The following is a 22231-nucleotide window of genomic DNA, read 5'->3' as shown; positions in this document are numbered from 1 at the left end:
GGGGGGGGGTGGACGACCTGCCTTCAATACAAGAAAAAATAATAAAACAATTTAGAGCAGTTAAAAAAAAGAATCTCTACCATGACCCAACCAAATTATATGCACTATGTGATACCTTTTTCTTCTTTTCTTGCTGTATTGTTAACTCCTTCATTTTAACTCCCCAAATTCCCTTAAGCAATTAAGTCATATAGTCTTAGTTGTTGAGAGTTTTTAATCTTTGAAAAACCCAGGAATGGTAAAAGACTAAAAGCCAGTGTGGAGGGACGTGAGCTGGAGGGAATGTGCAGCCCGCAGATCTCTGGAAGCAGAGTGGAGGGCTCCAGAAGGAAGGCATCGGAAAGAGGAGTAGGCAGTCAGAGTAGGAGGGGGGTGGGTGGCAGCAGCACGCAGTGACAGTGAGCCTGACTTCCCATGAAGTCTGTTGTCCTGGCAACATGATACTGAAAGGTTAGAGGCTGCTGCTCCCTACAACTCTAGAGAACATGTTGCCAAGACAACAGAATGCATCCAAGACACATGGTGACAGGCCATGAGGACTTGGGGGTATGCCAGGAACCTTCTCTTCAAGGCAGACTATCTGGGCTGGCTAAACCATTGCTCTGTCTCCAATACTGGATGTCATCAACATTTATTTTTTAAAAAAGTCACCCTGGATGCATCATTCCTGGTGGGTCTCTTCTGATGGTCATCATTCCATTTAGAAAGGAAGGAAATGACGCTTGGCTGCTACTAGGTAGACAAAATTCTGGGAGCTGCCAAAGGACCACCCTTAACAAGGAAACCCCAAGAACTGCACAGTGAGAGCAAAGTCTAGCAGCATGCTTCTAGCCATCTATGCACTCTTACCCATGTCTTCAAGTTTATGAACAAATTTTGTGAACAAAGCAAAACCTATGTAACCTGTAGAAATATCAAAAGAAGAGGGTGCCTGGTTTGAAGAATTCAGACTTCAATTTTGCTAGAAAGAATATTCCACACATTTACTCATCAGGTGTGTGTCTGGCAAAGTAGTGTGTAAAAAGTAATGAGTAAAGGTTATTTACACTTCAGAGGGAGTTAGGATTCAAGAAAGGAAGATCCAAAAAGGGACCTCTGACACGTCAAGAGTGCAGTGTGTGGAAGTGAAAGGGATCTGGGGACAAAGTAGTTCTGAGTCCCATCGGAGGTAAGAAAGTCCAAGCAGAGAAGTCACACACCGCAAGACATCACCTAGCCTAGGAAAGCTAGACCCAGCCCAAACTCAAACTGGCTCTAACCCACAGGACTATGCTAACTCCAATTGTAAGGGCAGTACCTTAGCAAATGTCATTTTCATCCCACACCTAGGAAGCATACAAAAATATCCAACTACGTGCTAGGGTTCTGTGGTCCTATAAGATCTAGCCCCAGAGGACCTCGTCAATCTAAGTCATACTGACCTTCTGCGAGTCATCACCCCCCCCCAAAAAAAGCAAAAATAAAAGACCATATTCTCACATCAAGGCCCTCACAGCTGCTCTTCTCTCTGACAAAATGCCACCCCTGACATCTTCGCACATAGTACAGTCCTCTGGGATCTTCCATGACAAGTCTAACAAAAATAGCCCACGATATTCCTTTCAGCTAATTCATTAAAACTTTTACTGCTGCTTTAGTCAGAATTCTCTCACCATGACAAAATACCCAAGAAAATAATGTAACAGAGAGAAATATTATTGGTTCATGGCTTCAGAAGTTGTATGTAAGGTAGACCAGCTTGATTGTAGTTTGCTTACTCTGAGGCAGAACATCATGGCGGGAAGATGTAAGAGGGAAATTTGTTCACCTCCTGTCAGCTAGGAAATATGGGGAGACAGACAGAAAACACAGGGGACAAGATGTACCCTAGAAAGGCATGAGGCAAGTCACCACTTCCTCCATCTACAACCCCAGCTTCCACAGTTTCCATCCCTTCCCAATACTCAATTCAATTTGAATCTATCAAAGGATTAACCCACAGATCACCTCAAAACCCTCAGGATCCAGTCAACTCCAAACACCCTATCAGCTGGCCGCCAAACCCTTAGTAAATGAGCCTTTCCAAGAGACAGTCAGTCATATGCAAATCACAGCAACTCCCACTTGAAAAAATACCATTTAAGTGAGTATCTGTTAATTGTCAATCAATAACATTCAAAAAGTCTTTCTTCCAGACTATCTCCAAGGGCTTTCAGTAGTAGAGACTATAACATTCTTTTTCCTTTTTCATGGAAAATAAATAAGAGAAAGGATGCTTTTCGTAAATGAAGCTCCTAAATCTTGGCTAATACCCTAGGAAATGCCATTGCCTGGATGAAATGATGTCAGGTGATTGCTAGACAATTTAGCATGTCATAGGAACTGCCTATGTTCATCTTTCAAGATTAAAAAAGAATCTGTTTCCTCTTTTGAATGTGTACTAAATAAACCAAGGCTGACTGGACTCAAGTGCTTTGTTGGATGAAACATTTATTTTGGGCCTCTCATGGAACCTCTAACCCGAGTCACCCCACGTGGCCATGTGTGTTAGAAATAAATTGGAAATGCATAGCCCAACTCTAGGTCTGAGTACCAAGCTGATGGCGGGTACCTGGCTAGGGAGGGGTGACAGAGCCAGCAGCCTAGAGAGAGACAAGGAATGAATGTCTTTGCCAGTAACTAGAGAGATTAATCCTATTATCCATTTTCACTTGAATTTAAAACACTGCTCTTAATTGCAACTCACATCTGCTGCCCTAAAATAATGAATTCACACATACGTCTACTAAATAGGTATGAAGGGCTTACAATATGCTAAATGCAAGCTAGGTTCTGGGAATACACGGAGGAAAAAGGCATAGTCCCTGCCCTTGCCCAGCTTGTAGGCTTCAAACAGGGTATCGAGAGAACATAAAAGGACAACAATTAGATACAGTCCTAACAGTGACTATAAAAAGCATGCAATGGAAGGGAGTAAAGGGGAAAGGAGTTTTGAAAGTTTTGCCTTAACAGTAGAGAAGACATGATGTTGATCCTGACTAGGTTGGGAAGCACATAGGAAATTAGTAGATGGTGTCTCTGAAGCCGTGAGAGCATTCCCAGAGACAAACCATAAGGACCCTAAGCTAAAAACTGGGTCACTCCACCTGTGGGTTCAAGCTTTAAGTACAGGGGGAGGTAGAACTGTAAAAGATGGGACTTAGTTACAGGAAGTGGCTCCCTGTTCTTGGTGGCCCTGTTTTGCTCTGGGCACTTCTTGTCATGGCTCCCCTCTGCTTCTTGTCTGCCATGGTGTGAACGAACTAACACTTCTGAAACCCAGCTAAGACAAAGCCTTCCTCCTCTTAAGTTGGAGTTGTCAGGGATTTTGGTGACAGTGGTAAAAAAAAAAATGACAATTTATACAGAAGAAAACACCCAGAGACACTCGATCATGGGTCAAAGAGACAGCTGCCAGTGAGATGTCCCATCTGGAAAGCAGAAAGATATCAGATCAGCAACTGTACTTGAACACATACACACACACACACACACACACACACACACACACACACACACACACACACGAATGGAAAACAGGAAAATAAATTAATAATTATAACAATAATAATAATAATAATAATAATAATAATAATAGACACAGTGCAAGAAGAGATACAATGCCTAAAAGACAAGCCCCTCTGGTGCATTTCTACCAAGGACACTGGATAGGAGAACAGCTAAGGAGATCATAGACATTGTACCTTGTTAGTATTGACCCAGGCCTGGGGGACTCAGGAAGTGAGGACACTGTCTTCAGGCAGAGTGCCCAAAGCGCACACCCAATCACCACAGAGCCAGGTGAGTTCTAATCATACTGTTAATGGCTTATTCTTTGTTTATCTTATTTGCCAGGTATTTCCTAATCACTGTGCGCATGTTGTGTGTACACGTTTATCTAGCTGTGTACACCTGTGTGTGCATGTGTGACAGGCTAGAGTGAGACAGTGAGTGCTCTCCTCAATCATTCTTTACAGTACTGTTTTGAGACTGTCTCTCACTCAACCTGAAGTTTATCAATTCAGCCAGGCTGTCTGACAACAGGCTTCCAGGATCTGCCCATCCGGCCCTCCCCAAAGCTAGAGAGGCAGGTGTATTCTTCTTCTATGTCCAGGTTTTATATGAGTGCTGGGAATCCAAATTCAGATGTTCATGTTTGGAAGACAAGCACCCGGCCAACCAAGCCATCTCCCTGAACTCTCCACTTTGAAGATCTTATTCAATGCTATATGGATCAGAGTCTCCTTGAATCTTTATCTATAGTTTAGGAAACTAAGGCTCAGAGAAATATGTCTATATATATATAATTCCCAGTGCCACACAGTATATTGGAGAGTAAAGCCAGAAAATAGACAAGCAGGGGCTTTCGGGTGTTTCCCTCCTTGACTATGGCGTGTGTGTTAATGTGCTGGGGATATTGCAACAAACCATCACACACCTGGTGGCTTTAAAAAAATAGAAATAAATGCTCTCAAAATGAATTAGAAATTAATTCTTCCAACGAACACAATCCTGAAATCAAGAAGTTATGAGGGCCATCTCTTTTGAAGACCCGGGGAGGTTCATCCCTTGCTTTGTCCAACTTTCCTAGCTCATGGCTTAGTAACTCCAGCCTGTCCCTTTGCACAGGCATCACTGTGTCTATGTCTTCTCTTCCATCTCTTAGAAGGATATCTGTCACTTAATTCAGGGTCTATCCAAATAATCCAAGATGATGTCATTACGAGATCCTTTATTACATTTGCAAGACCCTTCTCTAAATTAGGTCGTGGCAACAGATAGATTCTATTGTCCACTTGGGTCATGCAAGAGTCTGGCAAGGCACTGTGTCTGTGAAGATGTTTTTAGAGAGGATGAACTGAGGGGAGAAGATACTCTCTCAGTGTGGGTGGTACCGTGGAGGGAAAGGAAAGCATCGTAGGGCCAGCATCCCATCATCGGCTTCTTAGTCCTCCACGATGTGAACTGTGCTCTGCCGTGCCTTCCTCCACCTGATGGACTGCCGTCTTTGAAAGTGTGAGTCAAAACAAACTTTACCCTGCTTCAGCTTTTTCCCCCAGATACGTTGTCACATTGATGAGAAAAGTAACTAATATAACAGTTAGGGCATTGACTTATCCTTTTGAAGGTCTCCATTCAACCCAGTAAGTATGCATATAGAATACACAGTTCAGTGTCAGTTTTTAAAGGTCATTGTTGCTATGTGTCACACTATGCTAGGAATACACAATTACTGCGTCCCACAGCAAGCCATGTACAGCACAGAAAAAATGATGATGGGTGAACAAGTCATGAAGAAGCATAAATATAGAACACTGATCAACACATGGGAGAAATGGCAAATTCCAAAGGTGGGAGTGAGAAGCGGATTTGCTGAAGGCGGAAGAAGACTCTTCTTGAACAGTAGATAGGTGATTCTGGGCAACAAGAACGAGGATGCTCCAAGGAGTGGAGGAAGCATAGACAAAGACACAGAGATGTAAACCAGCCAAGACCATTCGGGGAGCTGTAAATAATTTAGTGTGGCTTGACATTGCTGTTCAAGGGCAGGGAGACTAAGAGAAATCACAGTGAGGCAGCCTGGGCCCTGATCAAAGAGGATGTCATATTGCAAGCTGTGGGAAGCCAGGGTAGAACCCTACATGAAACTGTGACCATCAGACCCGAGTCTCTAAAGGCTCTCAGGTGAGCTTCCCTATACAGTATGAGCAAGAGAAAGCCAGAGCCAGTGGAGATTCCTAAGAAGGTGGGGATAGCCGAACTTGATTATTGCTTGAGTGGGGAGAGTACCCTGGGCTGATTTCCCAACTGGTAACTATCCTCCTTCAAGACTGTCCTGTCTCTTGGGTTCATTCCTGAGTACCCTTTCTATCTTGGTTTCTAATCTCCCTCTCTTCCCTTCTTTCTCTTCTCTTATTGTCATCACAGTAATTCTATCTGACTTCCATTGAGCTCTTCATCTGTCCTGGCCACCCCACAAACTGTGCTTCAGTCAAGCTTCTGCCCTTAACCCTCTATGCCCAAGGCTCTGTCCTTAACCCCCAGTATGCAAAGTTCTATGCTTGAGTCAGAGCCAAGGGTTCTGTCCTTGATTACATGTACCTGCTTCTCTTTCTAGAAACCTCTACACTTCAGAATCTGCTCTTGACCCCTGAGCCTAAAGTTCTGCTCCTGATGTGCTCACTGCACTCAACATTTCACTCTGACGCCCTCTTTCCACTGTTCACTCTGAGTCTTATCTCATGGTCATGTCTTCAGCCACCTTCTTTATACAAATGAGATTAAATGAAATAACTAATGTAGTAATCCAGATGCCCAGCCCACAAAACTCTCTTTGCCACTAAACCCAAATCCAAGCACTTGTGACACATTTCCACTTCTATGACCTCCCCACGTCACAGTACTAATCACTCCCATCCCCACTGTCATCAATCTGTGATGCACTTAATTGCTCTTGTCATCATAATTTTGTGACTTGCATTAAAAAGGTCAACAGTGCCTCAGAAGGTCAAGAACAACTTGAGAATCTACTGACTGTGGCAGTCTGGAGAGAGTGAGAGATGAAGAACTGAAAACCATGATTTGAGACTACCTTTTAAAGTCAAAAGAAAATGGGAGAATGAGGATCAGGGAACCTTTCATGTTTGCTTGTATTTGTTAATATGGAGGTGAATTTGAGTATGTTTGTGGGTCACAGAGATAGTTTTCCATGGATGTACAACTAATAATTTGAGTGAAGCTATTCCTGTCCATGTGTTGCTAATACATCCTGTGGGGTTACTTGACATGCTTGGTGTCTGGATTCTAAGTGCCTGTGATCTGTATGAACATACATAACAGTCACTGTGACTTCCATTGAGTTCCCATCTACTTCTAATGGTGTCCTAAGAATCCCTATAATAAAGAGGTAAACAAGAAAGAACAAGCTGTTAACTGAGGAGATCAAAGGCGACAACTGGAGATCTTGATCCAGAGCATGGTGTCCCAAGCCATGGGTCAGGACCTCATCTGTGAAAGGTTTCTGAACATTTAATGGCCAAAATTTCATTCAAAATCAAACTTTTAATCAAGGTGTTTCCAGCATTGCTCACTTGTGTTGAACTGTGTGTGGGACCTCACACATGTAGCCTTTGTTCCAAACATACGACATGCTGATTTTTCACGTGTATGCCTTCATGCCATGAACTGCCAACAGACTCTGCCTGAAACACCCAGCCCAGTTTGGTGACTTCTGGGTATTATAAATCTGTGTGTTTTTACTATACTTAAAAAGTCCTCTGCTTTTACTGGAACACAACAATTCTATTATGGGAAACAAAAACTTTTTGCTCTTTAACCATCATTCCTCAGTGTGTAAGTATCAAATTAGTATATCCTAGAACTGTATCATGTAAAAATGATTTTTAAAATTACCATTTGAGTTACTGACTTGAGTTCTACTTTTAAAAAAATCAAATGAGTTTGGATTTGGGATTAGGGTGGAATCTCCTACATTTCTGAAATGGCCTCCAACATACCTCTGCCATTTTTTACTATGTGTTAATGTGAAGGGATAATTATTACTAGTATTAACAATTATGAATTTGAAGTACCATTCAAATCTGGAAGACACTAGAGAGGCTCTTTGTCCTGCAGCATCAAATACTCAGCCAAGATTTAATTCTTTATGTAAAATAAGATGAGCAAAGGCATCTAATTAGCATTCAGATCTGCTTTCACCTGAAAAATTACACACATGCCAAATAATTGTTTTAAAATAAATTTCTCTATGATTTTCTATTGTTAATGTTTGATTTTCATACTTATTTTATGTGCCTTTATACTTAGGGTCCCATAAAAATTTCTCAGGCAAAAGGGGGTCATGAGTGGAAAACGGTCAGGAAGCTGTGTTCTGGAGGACATCTGAAGAGACCAGAGCAAGGACACAGAGCAGCATTTGAGGTGAGGCAGGAGAAATCAGAGATGTTTGGGCTTTTGAATCAAAACGATATTAGCTGAATTCCTAATTGTCATTTTCTCTAAGAGACACCTTCAATGCTATTCCCACTTCCATGTCTCCTTGTCATCCTACCACAGAGACTGGACACCTCCAAGGGTTGGCCCTGTTACTGACATCATTTGGGATGGTGTGCTAAGGATGACTGACGTTTCCTAATCTTACACTCTCCTGACATTCTTCCTTCTCTGAATAAGGACATGGTGTCTATAGTGACAACAGCTACATCCCAACCATAACAAAGATACCAAAGGACACCACACAGCAGTCCTGGCATCATTCAGACATTGGCCCACCTCTAGAGTCGGTCACCTCCAGACTCCTTGCTGAGATACCATTTGTCTAAGCCATCATGAGCAGATCATCACTTAGAGGTCCTGGGAAGCTTTACTAAGCCCCTTTGACCTACAGCTTCCTCATCTGTAAGATGGAGACAAACTGTCTCATACATTAAACAAAAACATAGGATGAGATAATATGGAATCAGGTGACTGGCCCAGAGGTTGACAAAAATAAATGGTTATCAATGTCAGTCTTTCTCATCACAACTGCATAACAACTTATGATAATTAAGCCACCAGGTCTCGGATGAAAAAAAAAATGCCTCCAGGGCTTCTCATTCAGTTAATGAAGATCCCATTTTCGTTGAGATTCAACAATGGTCTGCTGTATGAAAACACATCACAGGGTATGTGAAAGGCCGGAGTTTTACCAAGTATAACATCTCTTGCTTCCTAAGGCTCACTCCAAACCAGGTGTTTTTGTCCCCCCCCCTTTGGAGTACTTGATACTCAGCAAATTCGAAGGGCAAGACCAAGGTCACAAGGCTAAAAATGAGGACAACCCACATCTGCTGGCTGCAAAGCTAGCACCCTCTCCTGGCTGTACCTCTGTACTTGTGTAGACGCGGGCACTTTCCTGAAGGGCAGAGGAGAAACGATACCCATGTAGTACTTTCTAACACTCTGTGAAAAGCGTGCTTACGTCTTCAATGTTTAAAAACACAAAAATGGCCCCTGGACATCAAAAGAGCAGTCTTTGCAAACGCCCATTTTTAAAGAGATAATGTGCAGGTCAACCAGAAACATGGGCCACAGAAGACAGAAAGATCTAGAACCTATATAGAGCTGAAAGCTGCATATATCTGAAGTTTCCAGTACTTCAGGGAGAACTGCTTGGCTATCTTTCCCCAATGTACAATTCAAGAGAGCAGAGGAAGCTGGGAAGAAGCTGAGCTCCAGACAGGCAGCCCTGTCCTGACTTCTTCCTTCCTCAGGGTATGAACTGGGAAGAAGCAACCATGAGTTCCAAATCCAGATGGACAATTCTTCCAGCTACTGGACTTTGGCAAAGGTACATAAATACTCACATTTATTTTCTCCATCAACAGAAAGGAACCTCTAGGGCTTACCTCACAGGCTTGCATGAAAAATGACAATGCTGACTAACATATCCCAGGCATATATGCTTTACCCCCTATTTCTGAAATGCTATGATACCAGCTTCTAGGATACCATGTCCGAAGCAACCAAAATCAGGTGAAAAACCAAGAGACACCAAAATGTTTCAGAGAAGACACTGCGAAAAGTATGCACAACATGTGGTTATCCTGGTTTAAAGGCAGTGCTAAATAAATCCATGAGAAACTGGGGGGAGGGGGAGAAAGTAAGGCAATGATCATGGGCTTGTCTGTTCTCTCCAAAGAAAGTGCCCACGAGGAGAATGAACAGTGGAGAGAGAGGGCGGAAGATAACAGAAGCAGGGGGCCATCATCCTTTCCATTGTGCTCCAAAATGGCTTTCTGCACACACACACACACACACACAGGCACACACACACACACACACACACAGGCACACACAGGCACACACACACACACACACACACACACACACACAGAGGCACACACACACACACACAGGCACACACACACACACACACACACAGGCACACACAGGCACACAAGTATGCACAGTGTGGCAATAAAAAATGAACAATCAGAAAACAGAAAAAAAAAAAAAAACCTCAATATACTGTTTGGAGCATCACTGTCCAACCATGCGCTTTAGAAAAGGAGATAGAACCACAGAGAGCACAGTGAGCATGCCCACAGCCTTCAGTACATGTTTTGGGATCAGGCTTTCACCTGATCAACCCATCTACTCTGAACCCCGACTCTCACTCAGTGCATCCTCCCCTCTCCTCTCCACACAGCTGTAGACTGCTCCTGGAGCATCTCTACCCTGGGGATTTGTGTCCACCTCCTGTCCAAGCCATTTTTATTGTCACTGATGCCAGAGGCAGAACATTTTTTCAGGGACTCCAGTGTTCTTATCAAATGTCTGTTTTCTGGGTACCATTTCAACATTTTTCACATATTTTCTTTTTATCTTCAAAATGATGTAAATTGGGTAGAAGGGAACCAATTTATATCTTCCAACTGTCTACTGAGCCTCATATCACTTAAGTGATCTGATTGCCTACATTTCCAAAACTCATCAGAATGGAGATTGAAATGTGTGACTTATAATTCTTAATTCGGTGTCTTATGAAACAAAATTGTACACAAAAAGCATGGGTTTCCAAACATGTGTTTCTGGGAGTTGAATCCCAGTTCACTGCTAACTGCGAGTTTCTTCGATGTTCTGGGCTGGTTACTTCACATCTCCGAGCTGAAATTTGAAAGCACCATCAATTGAACAAGCTCCTGGAAAGAAATGGAAACACTTCTAGCCCGATTTCAGTCATTCATCCTAAATCCAGGATCTCAGGGAGAATAAAAGCAATTATAACAACACAAAACAAAAAAAATGTTATTTATTCTCAGGTGGGGGACTGCCAAGAAGTACCACATGCATTTTTAAACGTTCCTTGTTGCTACTCTCAACAGGTTTCTACTACAAGTTCTTTAGTAGCAGGATAGAGCTTCTCCTGTCTTAGGCGTACCCTTTTGGCCATGGCAGGCTTCCATACTCTAATGAATCTCAACCTCCTGGGTGAGACAAGAGACTCCAGTGCCCTTCTTCAGAGCCTTCTCCCAGATTGCTCTCCCGAGTTTTCTTGTTCTGAGCTACGTATCTCATTTAATCCTCAGCCATTCACTAAGGGCTACTCTTCTCCCCACTGCACAGCACAGAGCCTGAGGTCACCTGTAACAAGCCGCCTCTAGGTAAACCAGAGCCCCACATCCAGGGTGGGGTGGTGGAAGCCGCTCAGACCCCAGCTCCTGAGTTCTCTCTCACCCGTGCTTCTTTCCGCCACAGTATGATGTACATTTACCTCACTGAAGCAGACCCCTGATGTTTTTACTGATCAGTGAGCGTATGCAAACATGAGTGCGCACCGTCTGCCCAGGTGTGTCTGCCATCAGAAGTCCTTATAACAGTGGTGAATTTCGGGCATCCAAAGCTCCACAAATAAGGGCAGTGAGCACTTAAATTCCATCCAGGAAAAGAAAACAAAACTGTAAACAGTGTGATGGCAATTCTCTGTCTCCTAGAAGAGCAAATAGAACAGGAGGTCTCTCCACCACTCTTCAGTTAGTTACTAAGAGTTTCAGCCACAGACACCGTTTAGCCCTCATCAGTTCCATTTTGAAATTCTTCATCCTGTTGCCCCACTGTCTGCCACAGATGTCAAACTACATGCCCGCATTCCACACGTGCAGTATGCAACCATGGCAACTGACTGTATACTTCAATTTAAAAACAAACAAACCTGACCTCAGACTTTGAGACCAAAACTTCTCTCCCTGTGAGCAGGAGGGCCCTTTAGTTGACAGCATGCAGGTCTTCCAAGCATACACAGTACGCATGCACATTCCTCAGCACAGCCTGGGAATCGAGTCTATCCCCTCAGTGCCTCTCGTCCTGTGACACACCTCTCTGGGCTTACCATCAACCCTACCCCCTACCCCGTACCCTCCATGACCAAGCTTCCACCTCTCCTGCCACCGGGACCTTCTTCCTTCTTCCTCTTTCTGACTTTGGTCCAAAATCCAATGAGACATTATTTACTCTATGTTGGGACTTCTTCCAAAACAGTCACTGCTCGCCTCCCTTTACTAATGGGGAGAAGCAAAGGTGACATGAGGTTTTTGAATGCAGTAACAATGGAGACAGAAGGAAGCGTCGCTCTTATGATAGTGACCCCTGAGATCTACACTACCTACCAGCTCAATTCTGCCTTTTACCCTAAGGAGGCAGCAGCCAGCAGGTTCTCTGTAGACCTGTGCTACATGGGCTCTTGTTCATTCTCTTCTGCAGCGAGCCTTCTGCATTGTCTGACATTGCCAGGTACTAGATTACTATCCATCCATGGCATTTGTCACAAAGCCATAGGACACAGGACAAAGGAGCAAGTAAGAAGGTTTATGAAGCCTCCAACGGCCTCATCCTTTTCTTGGCAACTGCAGTTAAAACTATGGCTTCCAGTTCCTACAATAGCACTTTGGATGTGGCATTTAATCTCTTTTGAGCTTTGGTGTCCCCATCTGAAAGAGAGGCACTGCCATGTAGCTCAGTGGTATTAAATAAAATAATGCATGACAGGCTAACTGCTTAGCATATGGTGAACACTCTCAATGTACCCAGAATGCACCAGGAAGGAAGAAAGCCCAACCTCCACCCAGACGGCACCTCAGCTCCCAGTTTTATGTTCATGCTGAGAATTTGCAACAGATACCAGGGGGATGCAACCAATCAGCTTATGCACAAGCTCCCTTACTCGAGGGAAATAACATAGGCTTGCAATAACTCAAATGGGTAACAACAACAAAATCATTTTTTATCTCTTGTACTCTAGAATGGAGTACACAACTTATTTATGATTTTAAAATTCAACTCTTAATCATGTCAACATTCTTCCAAAGCAATATTGTACCCTTGGAATACCAGGCATAAAACAAAACATAATTTACCAAGGACAACCTTTTAAAATGGCGTCTACCCGAAGCAAACACTCAGTGGGTTTTGCCAAGGTTGGTACCTTTTCCATGGTGTTTAAGTCCATTCCAAGCGACTCCTGCCAGCATTTGTCTTCTAACATTCATTTGGGGGCCACGTGAACACCTTTCTCATATGGTTCCAAAGCTTCTCCACATACTGCTCTCAACCAAGCTTTCCCTGAACTGAACTATGGGATGCACAAGCAGTAGCCATCCCTCCTGCCACCAACAGATGGCGACACTAGTCACAGGGTTCTCTGCTAAGCCTGTGTTGTAGTTCTCATCTGGAGAAGCACCCTGCTTGGGGTGTCGCGGTGAAGCTTGGGGTGCTCACAAACATTCTTGACCACATTTTATCTAAAGCATGGCCTTTAGATAGAAACCGAAAGGCAGTTCTAAAAGTGAAGGTAGCAAATTTAAGATGGCAATACAAAGATGGAAATGAATTTTTAAACAACAAATATCCCACATATTGCAGGAAGGTGAATTGCTGGAAGACAGGAATGGCTGAAAGCACAGGTATGGTGGCTGTGGAAGCTAAGCAATGAGAACTCATCGGCAAAGTGAGAAAAACACAATTGAATAATTAACAATGGCTTAAAAATCCAAGCAGAACGTGTTTTCTGTGATTTCAGACTCAGGGCTAATGTCAAGTGAGAAACTGCCTGTCGTTAGACATTTAACCTAACATGAGTCCAGGCATTTCCTTTCTGAAGCTTCATAGCAATGTTCTCACTTAACCATAACTCTGGAGTCACCTGAGGAGGAGTTTTTTCAGACCCCAGAATCTCAGGCTGCGATGGAACCAGACATTAGGGCCATTCAGAGCCCTCCAGGTGACTCTGGTGTGCAACCACAGTTAAAACTGCCTTCAAGTCCAATATTGGAGAAAACATAGCTGCTGTGTCTGTGTGGCTAATATCTTTAGACTGTGCAGATCCTGAGTGGGTGGATACCTTCCTATTCCTGTGACATTTGGGTCTTCACAGACAGAAACTGCCTGCCTTGGGCATTTTTCTTTTTAAATTCTTATAACCGTTGTGGGGGAGAAATTAGCAATTACGATAGAAGAGAGGGTGCCTTATAGTGTTGAGGTTACATACCTGTTTGGAAAAACCATCAAGACTCCAAGTTTTAATATCTCTCAGCCACAGACGAACAGACACATGAACCTGTCCTAAACTCTAGACCAGTGGTTCTCAACCTTCCTAATGCTCCCCATGTTGTGGTAACCCTCAACCCTAAGCCATTTATATTGCTACTTCATAACTATACTTTTGCTACTGTTATGAACCATAATGTAAATTTCGGTGTTTCCTGGCAATCTTAAGGAACCTCTATGAAAGGATTGTTGGATCTAGGTTGAGAACCACTGCTCTAGCTGCTTCTTTACCAGCATCGCTTTCGAACCTTCATCTCCTAACTATCTGACTAGTTCTTATCTCTTGACTCACCCTATGCGCCCTGGTAAATTTCTATGTTTAACTACTTAGTTTTGGCCTTAAAAACAATGCATCGTTTGCTCCTCAGAATAACCGTCTTTTACCTTATCCGCCATTATCATAGATGAGCCCCCATGGATGCCCAGGATAGGGGTGAGCGTCTGAGCAGAAATGAAATCAAGGATCTGGGCGATGGCTTCCTGGTCGGTGTCATCAGCGAACACCACCCCCTGGATCTTCCGGTCGGACATAAGATCGCAGATACGGGTGATGATGCTCTTTGGGTCAGTTTCGTTCATGGCTACCAGCTCCACGCGGGGAACTACCGAGAGGTGATGGAAGTCATCTTTCTCGTGGGCGTCTTTTATGGCCACTTCGTCTGAAGTGCCCACGAGGATGACAGCGATGCCGATGCTGGGGGGGCTCTTTTGAGAACGAGCTTTGCTGCCGGATACGGCCAGGACAGCCAACACCAGCCAGAACTTGGGAGAACGGCACTCTGCGCTGGGCTTCATCTTCAGCTTGTCGACTCTCTGGAAACAGAAGGAAGAGAATAGTTTAAAACACGAGGTGTGCTACGGAACACATCTTCACAGTGTCTGAATGCCGGAGAGTCAAGAAACTCTATCTGCCGGTCTCGAAACTCCATTTCTCTGCCCAGTCTCCTAATTCTGATGTTCTCTGGGCATGATGAGAGAAAAAGAAAATTTCAGAAGCCTAATAAATCTTTGACCAAGACAAATCGGCAGCCAGCAGACAGAGATGAAGCAGACAAGGGAATGCAGGGCTAGTCAAGCACACACTGGAGACAGCAGGAGGGGGCTTGCTGTTGCCTGGGACCCCTGGCACTCCAGTTATAACCATCCTTGAGCTGCCCTTGGCAAAGACCAGCCCAAGTGAGCTGCAAAGGGGGCTCAGCAGAGGCTGGTCACAAAACATGGCCTGGATATGATGAATCCAGCAAGCTCCAGGCATGGAGGCCCCGTGTTCTTGGTTGCCTGGACCTCATGTTGGCCTCCTAGAGAGTGACAGCCGGGAAATGCTTCAGTGTTTCCCTGTTAGACTCTGTCTCTTAACATTAAATCAGAGAAGCAATACCTGGGTACTTAATTTCAATTGATCTTTATAAACACCCAGTGGAAAAAAATTAAAAGGAATATTAGTACCTCATTTTATATATGTTGACACCAAGGCTCAATAAAGTTAAGGGCCGTATCCCAGACTTAACAATTAAGTGAAGCAGCCCTTAAAAAATAAGATTCCTGTGTGTGTGTGTGTGTGTGTGTGTGTGTGTGTGTGTGTGTGTGTGTTCTTGGGAGAGAGAGAGAGTATTGTGTATGTGTATGTCTTTGTGAGTTTATACTTGTGTTACGTGTGTGCAGGTACCCTCCAAGTCCAGAAGAGGCATCAAATCTCATGGAACTGGAGTTACTATAAGTGACTGTAAGCTGGCAATGTGGGCTCTGGAAACTGAACTCGGAGTCCTCTGCAAAAGCAGCAAGTGCCCATAACGCCAAGCCATGTCTGTCCCCACTCAAGCCATCTTGAACCCAATCTTCTGTTTTTCGTGTTCTAGCTTGTATTCCATGACACTATACATCGATTACTGGATTACAAGAACAGTGCCATCCTGACCGTTTTATGCATCAAATACATACAAACAAGCAAATACTACTCATAGTTGGAGTCATGGATGCCTACCTTGAAAGGGTGGCCTATATATTTGTGTACAACTCAACACCTTCTTTCTACAAAGAGCCCCTTCCTTTTTATTCCACACAGGCTCCTAAATCACACACCATGCATCAGACTAAAGATGCAGAACTCTGTAGAATATGAGCCTTGGTCATTGCTCTTTATGTTTCTCATCATTCGCTCTAAGTGCCTCTTATTTTGGCATGAGAATGGGTCCTGCCTGCGTTTGCTTTGCTTTAGATAGTCATTTATTGTACAGTATTATACACTGTGCACTGGAAGATATTCTCCTCATGTGAAATCGCTTTGCTTCTCATGAAAATGCTACAAATTAGACATTTCATTCCCATTTCCCAAATGGAGAAACTGAAGCTCAAGACAGTTATGCAATCCTCCAAGGTCCATGGTGTTACAATACCAGAATGCAAATAGATTAATATAGCATTGTTCTCCAAGAAAATGGCCCAGAGCTAGAGGAGAGACATTTTTCTATCAAACAAGAAAATCTGGTTTAACCTCTCCTGCTCTTTTTGTCCCTCAAAAGAGGGGCAGGGATATGTTAGGGACCTAAAAATTTGAGAATTTGGCTAACAAAAAGAAAAAAATGATAATGAAGGTATTGAACAAAGAAAGATCAGGAAGTATTCAAGCTGAGCAGACTGACCACAAAGGGCATTAGTGATTCGGGAGTGAGATGCTGGGACATTTTGTGGCTGAGGAAGCACAAAATCCAATCCAGTTCTTGGCAGAAAACCTTGTGGAACTCTTGCTGTTACAGTCATCCTTCAGGGTTGCCAAGAGGAGACCTGGGCTGATTGCCTCCCTTCTCCTGAACTAAGAGGAGTGTCTCTGTAGTTCACACCCAACAAAGCTCACTCCTGACAGCTTTCTGGTCTCTGATCCTGTGGAAATGAGGAATGACTCCCTAGGTTCCAAAAGCCCATGGTGATGGGTTGTGCTTGGTCTGCCAGCAGCACTGGGGACTGAGCACCTCCTTCTCGGTGTTTAAAGAAAGGAAATAGGATCCAGAGGTTGAGTAGCACCAAATAATCAGTGGGAGACAGTTGGATTTAGTATCTCAAAGAGATGGGGAATATATATGCTCAATTCCACGGGCTGATTTTCAATGAGAACCACTTAGAATTTGGCTAAGTCTAGCCACTAGTTTCATTCCAGTGGGCTTCTAATCCTACAGTTACAAGTCCCTAAATTAGATTTCTTCACATTTCAAAGTGGCCGGCTCTGCCACGACAGTTTATTAAATTTAATGCACCCGATGCTCTTCTGTTTCAAGCTTTTATTTGCTCTCTTTAAACACCTCTCGTGTTCTTCCATACAATATATTATACTCTTTCACACAATAGCTAGTGGTGACACTCAGAGAATAGGATCTGGTTTTACCAAGCATCTCTTTTATACTCGGGATAACGCAAAGCTCTTTACAAAGTAATACATTATGGGAGATAGCAGTGACAGAGGGGCCAGGAGCTGAGCAGAGGAAAAGCTCTGAATACAAACTCAATGTCAGATGGGGGGGGGCAGCTGAGAGAAAAATGTGTGGTTCAAGATAAATAATGCCATGCCTTTCTTCAGACAAACCAAGACTACATTGAATGCACCGCTCTTTCGAGGTTGCCTCCTCTTCTGCATTTTGATTCACCCTCCCAAGGAGAACTGGGAAGCACTTCCTTTGACTTCTCCTCAAAGCCCATGAGGTCAACCTAACGCTTGTGATTGTTTAGTACACTTTTATGATGGTGGATCTGCTGGTCTTAACCAAGAGGTGACTTCCACACAGACAGACCTCTTAGGTTAGCCGTCTTGTAGTGAATACCAGCTACCTTGCAACAATGTTTCACCCTAATTTCCTTTTTGCTTGCCTCAGTGCAAACTGAACGCAAGACCTTGCAGGCATGTTCCTTAACACTGGATATACCAATCCTGGATATTAGTTTTGACCATTAGTCTTGATGCTGAGGATGTCACGAATCCATATTCTACCATTCAGGCTCATCATCTAAGAGAAGTTACAGTCATAAAAGAAATGTCTTGTCTCATTTCTCTTTGTATTCTCGGGATGTAGCACTGACTCATATACCATAAACAGGAAAGATTCAATCATCTACAGCCAATTAAAGGCTTTTATGACTTTTAGACCATACATAGAATGTGATATATAACAGTTTGTATTTCAAATATTTCACCTACTGTGTGACAGAAACCGTGATTGACAGATGTTCATGCATTGCTTAATTCCTATAAAACACTGTAAGTCACAATCTCCCTAAGTTATAAATGAGGAAAGAGATCTGAGAGGTTAAATACATGACCCCAGATCATATAGCAAATTGGGCTTTCACAGCCAGGTTTGTCTTTCTTTTTCCATTCTGGGAGTGCCTCGGTACAGGCAGGTAAAAGAGAGAATGAACAAATGAATGGTTGTGTGAAACTACTAACCTGGCTTTAAACTGGTCCCATTTTAATGATGTGCATTAGGGTGAGGTAGTCACCTAATTGGCGTTGTCTACTTTGTCATTGGTAAAATCAGGATAACAGGCCTAACCTAGATCCCTGGAAGGGTTTGTGACGATCAATGATAATATGTATAGAAAGGGTGCTTTGAAGACAGTAAAATACTCTGCAGATGCAAAGGGTGCTACTGTTAAGCTTTTAGAGGCTGTTCAAGGAGCCAAGCTATTTATGACAGCACCAAGTGAGCATGTGGGAGGTGGGGGTGAGAGAATGTCAGACGGAGGCTGAGAGGAATGTTAAGAGGGACCGCACACGGGGCAAAAGACATCGTTCTCTCCTGATAGAACTTTCTGAAAAAAGATGTCGCCTAACGTCCTCAGAGTGACAGCTGGTTCTGCTGACAGCATCCAGGTCACGTAGCTGAATTCAGGAGCCACTCAGGCAAGGGGCCAATATCCAGTGGATATCCTGAAGCCCAACGTCCCCAAATCATGTTTTCAGTTCATGAATTTCAGGGGTGCAAATAGAATCAGCAAGAAGGCAGCGGGATCAGATTGACCGTCCACTTTCTCAGCCCTCTAATTCCTTGGCAGTTGGTCCCTGTGACCCATACCAAAGGCTTCATGCTTTAAGGTCCATGTTGTTTACAAGAGGCAGTTACCCTTGCTCTTAACTGTCTCTACAGACATCTGGTTGAGAAGATGAGCCAGCGCTTTCCTTAGAGAAAACTGAGTCCCAGAATAACCTTAGTAGGAATCATGAAATGTGACTTTGTAGGAAATTTTAAGCCAAAGGTGCCAAGCCCTGGCTGTCCTAGAACTCACTACAAAGATCAAGCTGGCCTCAAACTCAGAGATATCTATCCATGCCTGGCTTTGAGATACTTCTTAAATCGCATATTTAAAACTTTTAAAGAGACTTACTAACTTACTAAGGTTAAAGAGGAAATCAAGAAAAAGTGAAATACAAATCGTTCTTCAGGGTAACCATGAAAGTACCAACTACTGAAATTTTGAGAGCATTTGGAAAGAAAGTCACACATTTAATACATTTCTAAGAAACCACAGTGTGAGTGACTGTAGCTAGTATTTCACTAAACCCTGAGAGAATAGTTGGAGCAGCCAGAGGCAGTGGATAACTTCAAGGAAACAGTTTTTCCAAGATACAACAGGGCAGGCACACGTGTGAACTCACAGGTCAGTGACAGAACACACAAGGTCAAGCCAGACAAAATTCCAGTACTGAGCAGGGGATGTGGGCATGACGTACCCACCAAGCTAAGAAGGTATTTGCAACTGACGGCTACTGGGAGAAGGGGCTCAGCTTTCTTCAATGGAGTGTATGAACCGCACTCCAGGGCAGCCCTCATGCTTAAGAGCAGTCAACACAAATCGGACTTCCTGGGCTTAAAGCTTGTTTCTTACGAGAGAGAACAAGCAAGAAGTTGGGTAGGTAGGAAGGTGAGAGAGCTGCTCAGAGAGCAAAGAATATCATCAAAATATAATGTATGAAATTCTCAAAGAATGAATCAAACACATATTTTTGTTTTGTAGATTGTTTTGGTCTCATATTTTGTATATATTATGATTTCCAACTGTGTATGTGTGTTTCTTGTACTTTTCCACTTTTTAAAATTCTGATTTGTTTGTTTTTTATTTACCTGTTTATTTTCTGGAGAGAGAAAAAAAGAAGGCATGGAGGCAAACAGGTGGATGGGAAGGAGATGTAAGGGGAAACCATGACCCGAATGTATTGTATGAATATTCAATAAAAATAAAATAAAATAAAACCAATGACAACAAAAAGGAAAGAATGAGGCAATTGATGAAATACAGTACAAAAGCCAGACATAACCAGACCCAGCATGATTCTTTCAGTGACAAAATTGTGAGATGAGTAATAGACAGAAAAAAATAGAAAAATGAAAGGAAACACTTAAGACATAATTACAACATAATATAAAGCAGAAATTATAAAATAATTAAAGAAAATATTCTGAAAATTAGTTGCCCTTAAACTTAACGTATAATACTTAATTAAAATATCAAACAGGCCAAGAAGTATTAAAATATGCTGAATATTTTTATAAAATAACAAATAACTGGTTATGGAGACCCTCATCCAGAACATAGCAAAATCACACCGAGCTTTATCCCAACTTCTCCAATTTGCACCCAACAACCTCCACCACTTCTACTCCACCCTTGCCAAAATACAATTAAAAGATTCAAACAGAACAAGGAAAGATGACTATAGGCTTCTATCACATATGGAACATAAAGGCTAAAATAAAATATTAGCTAGCCAAAACATTTCTAATAATGACAATGATTAATTGTGATTGATATGAACTCATATCAAAGCAATTGTCATACTGAAAGATCAAAGGAGACATACAAATGACAATCTCATCACAGGGGAGAAAACACATTTCATGAATTGGAATGCCTAGCCACAGCAGGAAAGATGAAACATCCAAACAAAGAAAATTCTTTGATAATGGAAAGTAGATCCCAAGATTTCTCTTGTAAGCTACACACCAAAAACCTTTGATCTCATTCCTTTGGACCCTGAGAAGATGCAACTTTTTAGAGTTGCTGGAAATACTAACAAAATATATCAAGAAAGGGAGATGTTTAGCTGGGTCTGGTAGTGCAAGCTTATAATTCCAGCTACTTGGAAGCCTGAGGCAGAAGAATTGCAAGTTCAAGGTTTGTCTGGGCTACTCAGTAACTCCCAATGCCAGCCTGATATTTAGTGAGGCTCTGTTTCAAAAGAACATTTTAAAGGCACTAGAGCTGCAGGTCAGTGGGAGAGTGTTTGTCTATTGTGCTCAATGCCCACATCGGCATCACAAGGTTAAGTTTCAAAAATAAGAGAGAAAAGAAGAAAATCGGCATCTCATTAAGAATAGTTATCTATGTAGAAAATCATACAGAATGTAAGAACTACTTGAATTAAAGGAGCTCAGCAGGGCTTGTAGATGAATGGTCCAATTAGAAAAAATCAATACTTCTGTTCTAACCAACTAGAAAACATAATATTCATAACAGCAAAGACAACTGCGAGTTATTTCAAAATTAATAACGAAATGTCCTAACCAAACCTCTGCAGAGAAAACTTTAGAGCTTTATTGCAGGAAGTAACAGAGGACATTGTTGTCTGAACCAGTAACTCAAGTGAGTCATGAACCCAACGTATCTCTAACCCATGTCTATAAAATGGAACCAAAACAATTTGGTTATTAGCATACTTTTGAATTTTAAGTCCCAAGTTAATTTTGGGTTTTAAGTTGGACTTTTTTCTTTGAAGACCTTTGTTATATTTGTGTTTGCTTACATGGATGTCTGTGCACCCCGTACATATATAGCACCCACGGAGGGAAGAGGGCATTGGGTTCCCCTGGAACTAGAGTTAGAGGCAGTTGAACACCAACATGTGGGGTGCTGGAAGCCTAACTGAGGTCCCTTGCAAGGGCAACAAGTGCTTTTAACCACTGAGCCTTCCTCTCAGCCTCTAAAGCTAGAATCTTATATCTTAAGGATCTAGCCCAAAAGAATGGGGATGGGGCTCAGTGGGCAGAGTGTTTGTCTGGCATGCATGAAGATCTGGGTTCAATCCTCAGAAGAGTGAAACTAGGCATGGTGATGTACACCTGTAAGC

The 22231-nt window shown here is 42.8% G+C and overlaps 1 protein-coding gene across 1 annotated transcript in view; it reads right to left on the bottom strand.

Annotated features, from left to right (window-relative positions):
* Nucleotides 1-14916, bottom strand: part of Grin2b (glutamate ionotropic receptor NMDA type subunit 2B) — a 308494-nt gene extending 293578 nt beyond the window's left edge. The window contains exon 1 of the mRNA XM_035448863.1: nt 14506-14916. Within this exon, the coding sequence (XP_035304754.1) occupies nt 14506-14916 (411 nt within the window). The remainder of the gene's footprint in view (nt 1-14505) is intronic.
* Nucleotides 14917-22231: the final 7315 nt, after the last annotated feature.

Source organism: Cricetulus griseus, chromosome 8, assembly GCF_003668045.3.
Source record: "Cricetulus griseus strain 17A/GY chromosome 8, alternate assembly CriGri-PICRH-1.0, whole genome shotgun sequence".
Lineage (NCBI taxonomy): Eukaryota > Metazoa > Chordata > Mammalia > Rodentia > Cricetidae > Cricetulus > Cricetulus griseus.
Note: the sequence above shows the minus strand (reverse complement) of the source record. Positions and strands in the feature narration are given on the sequence as shown.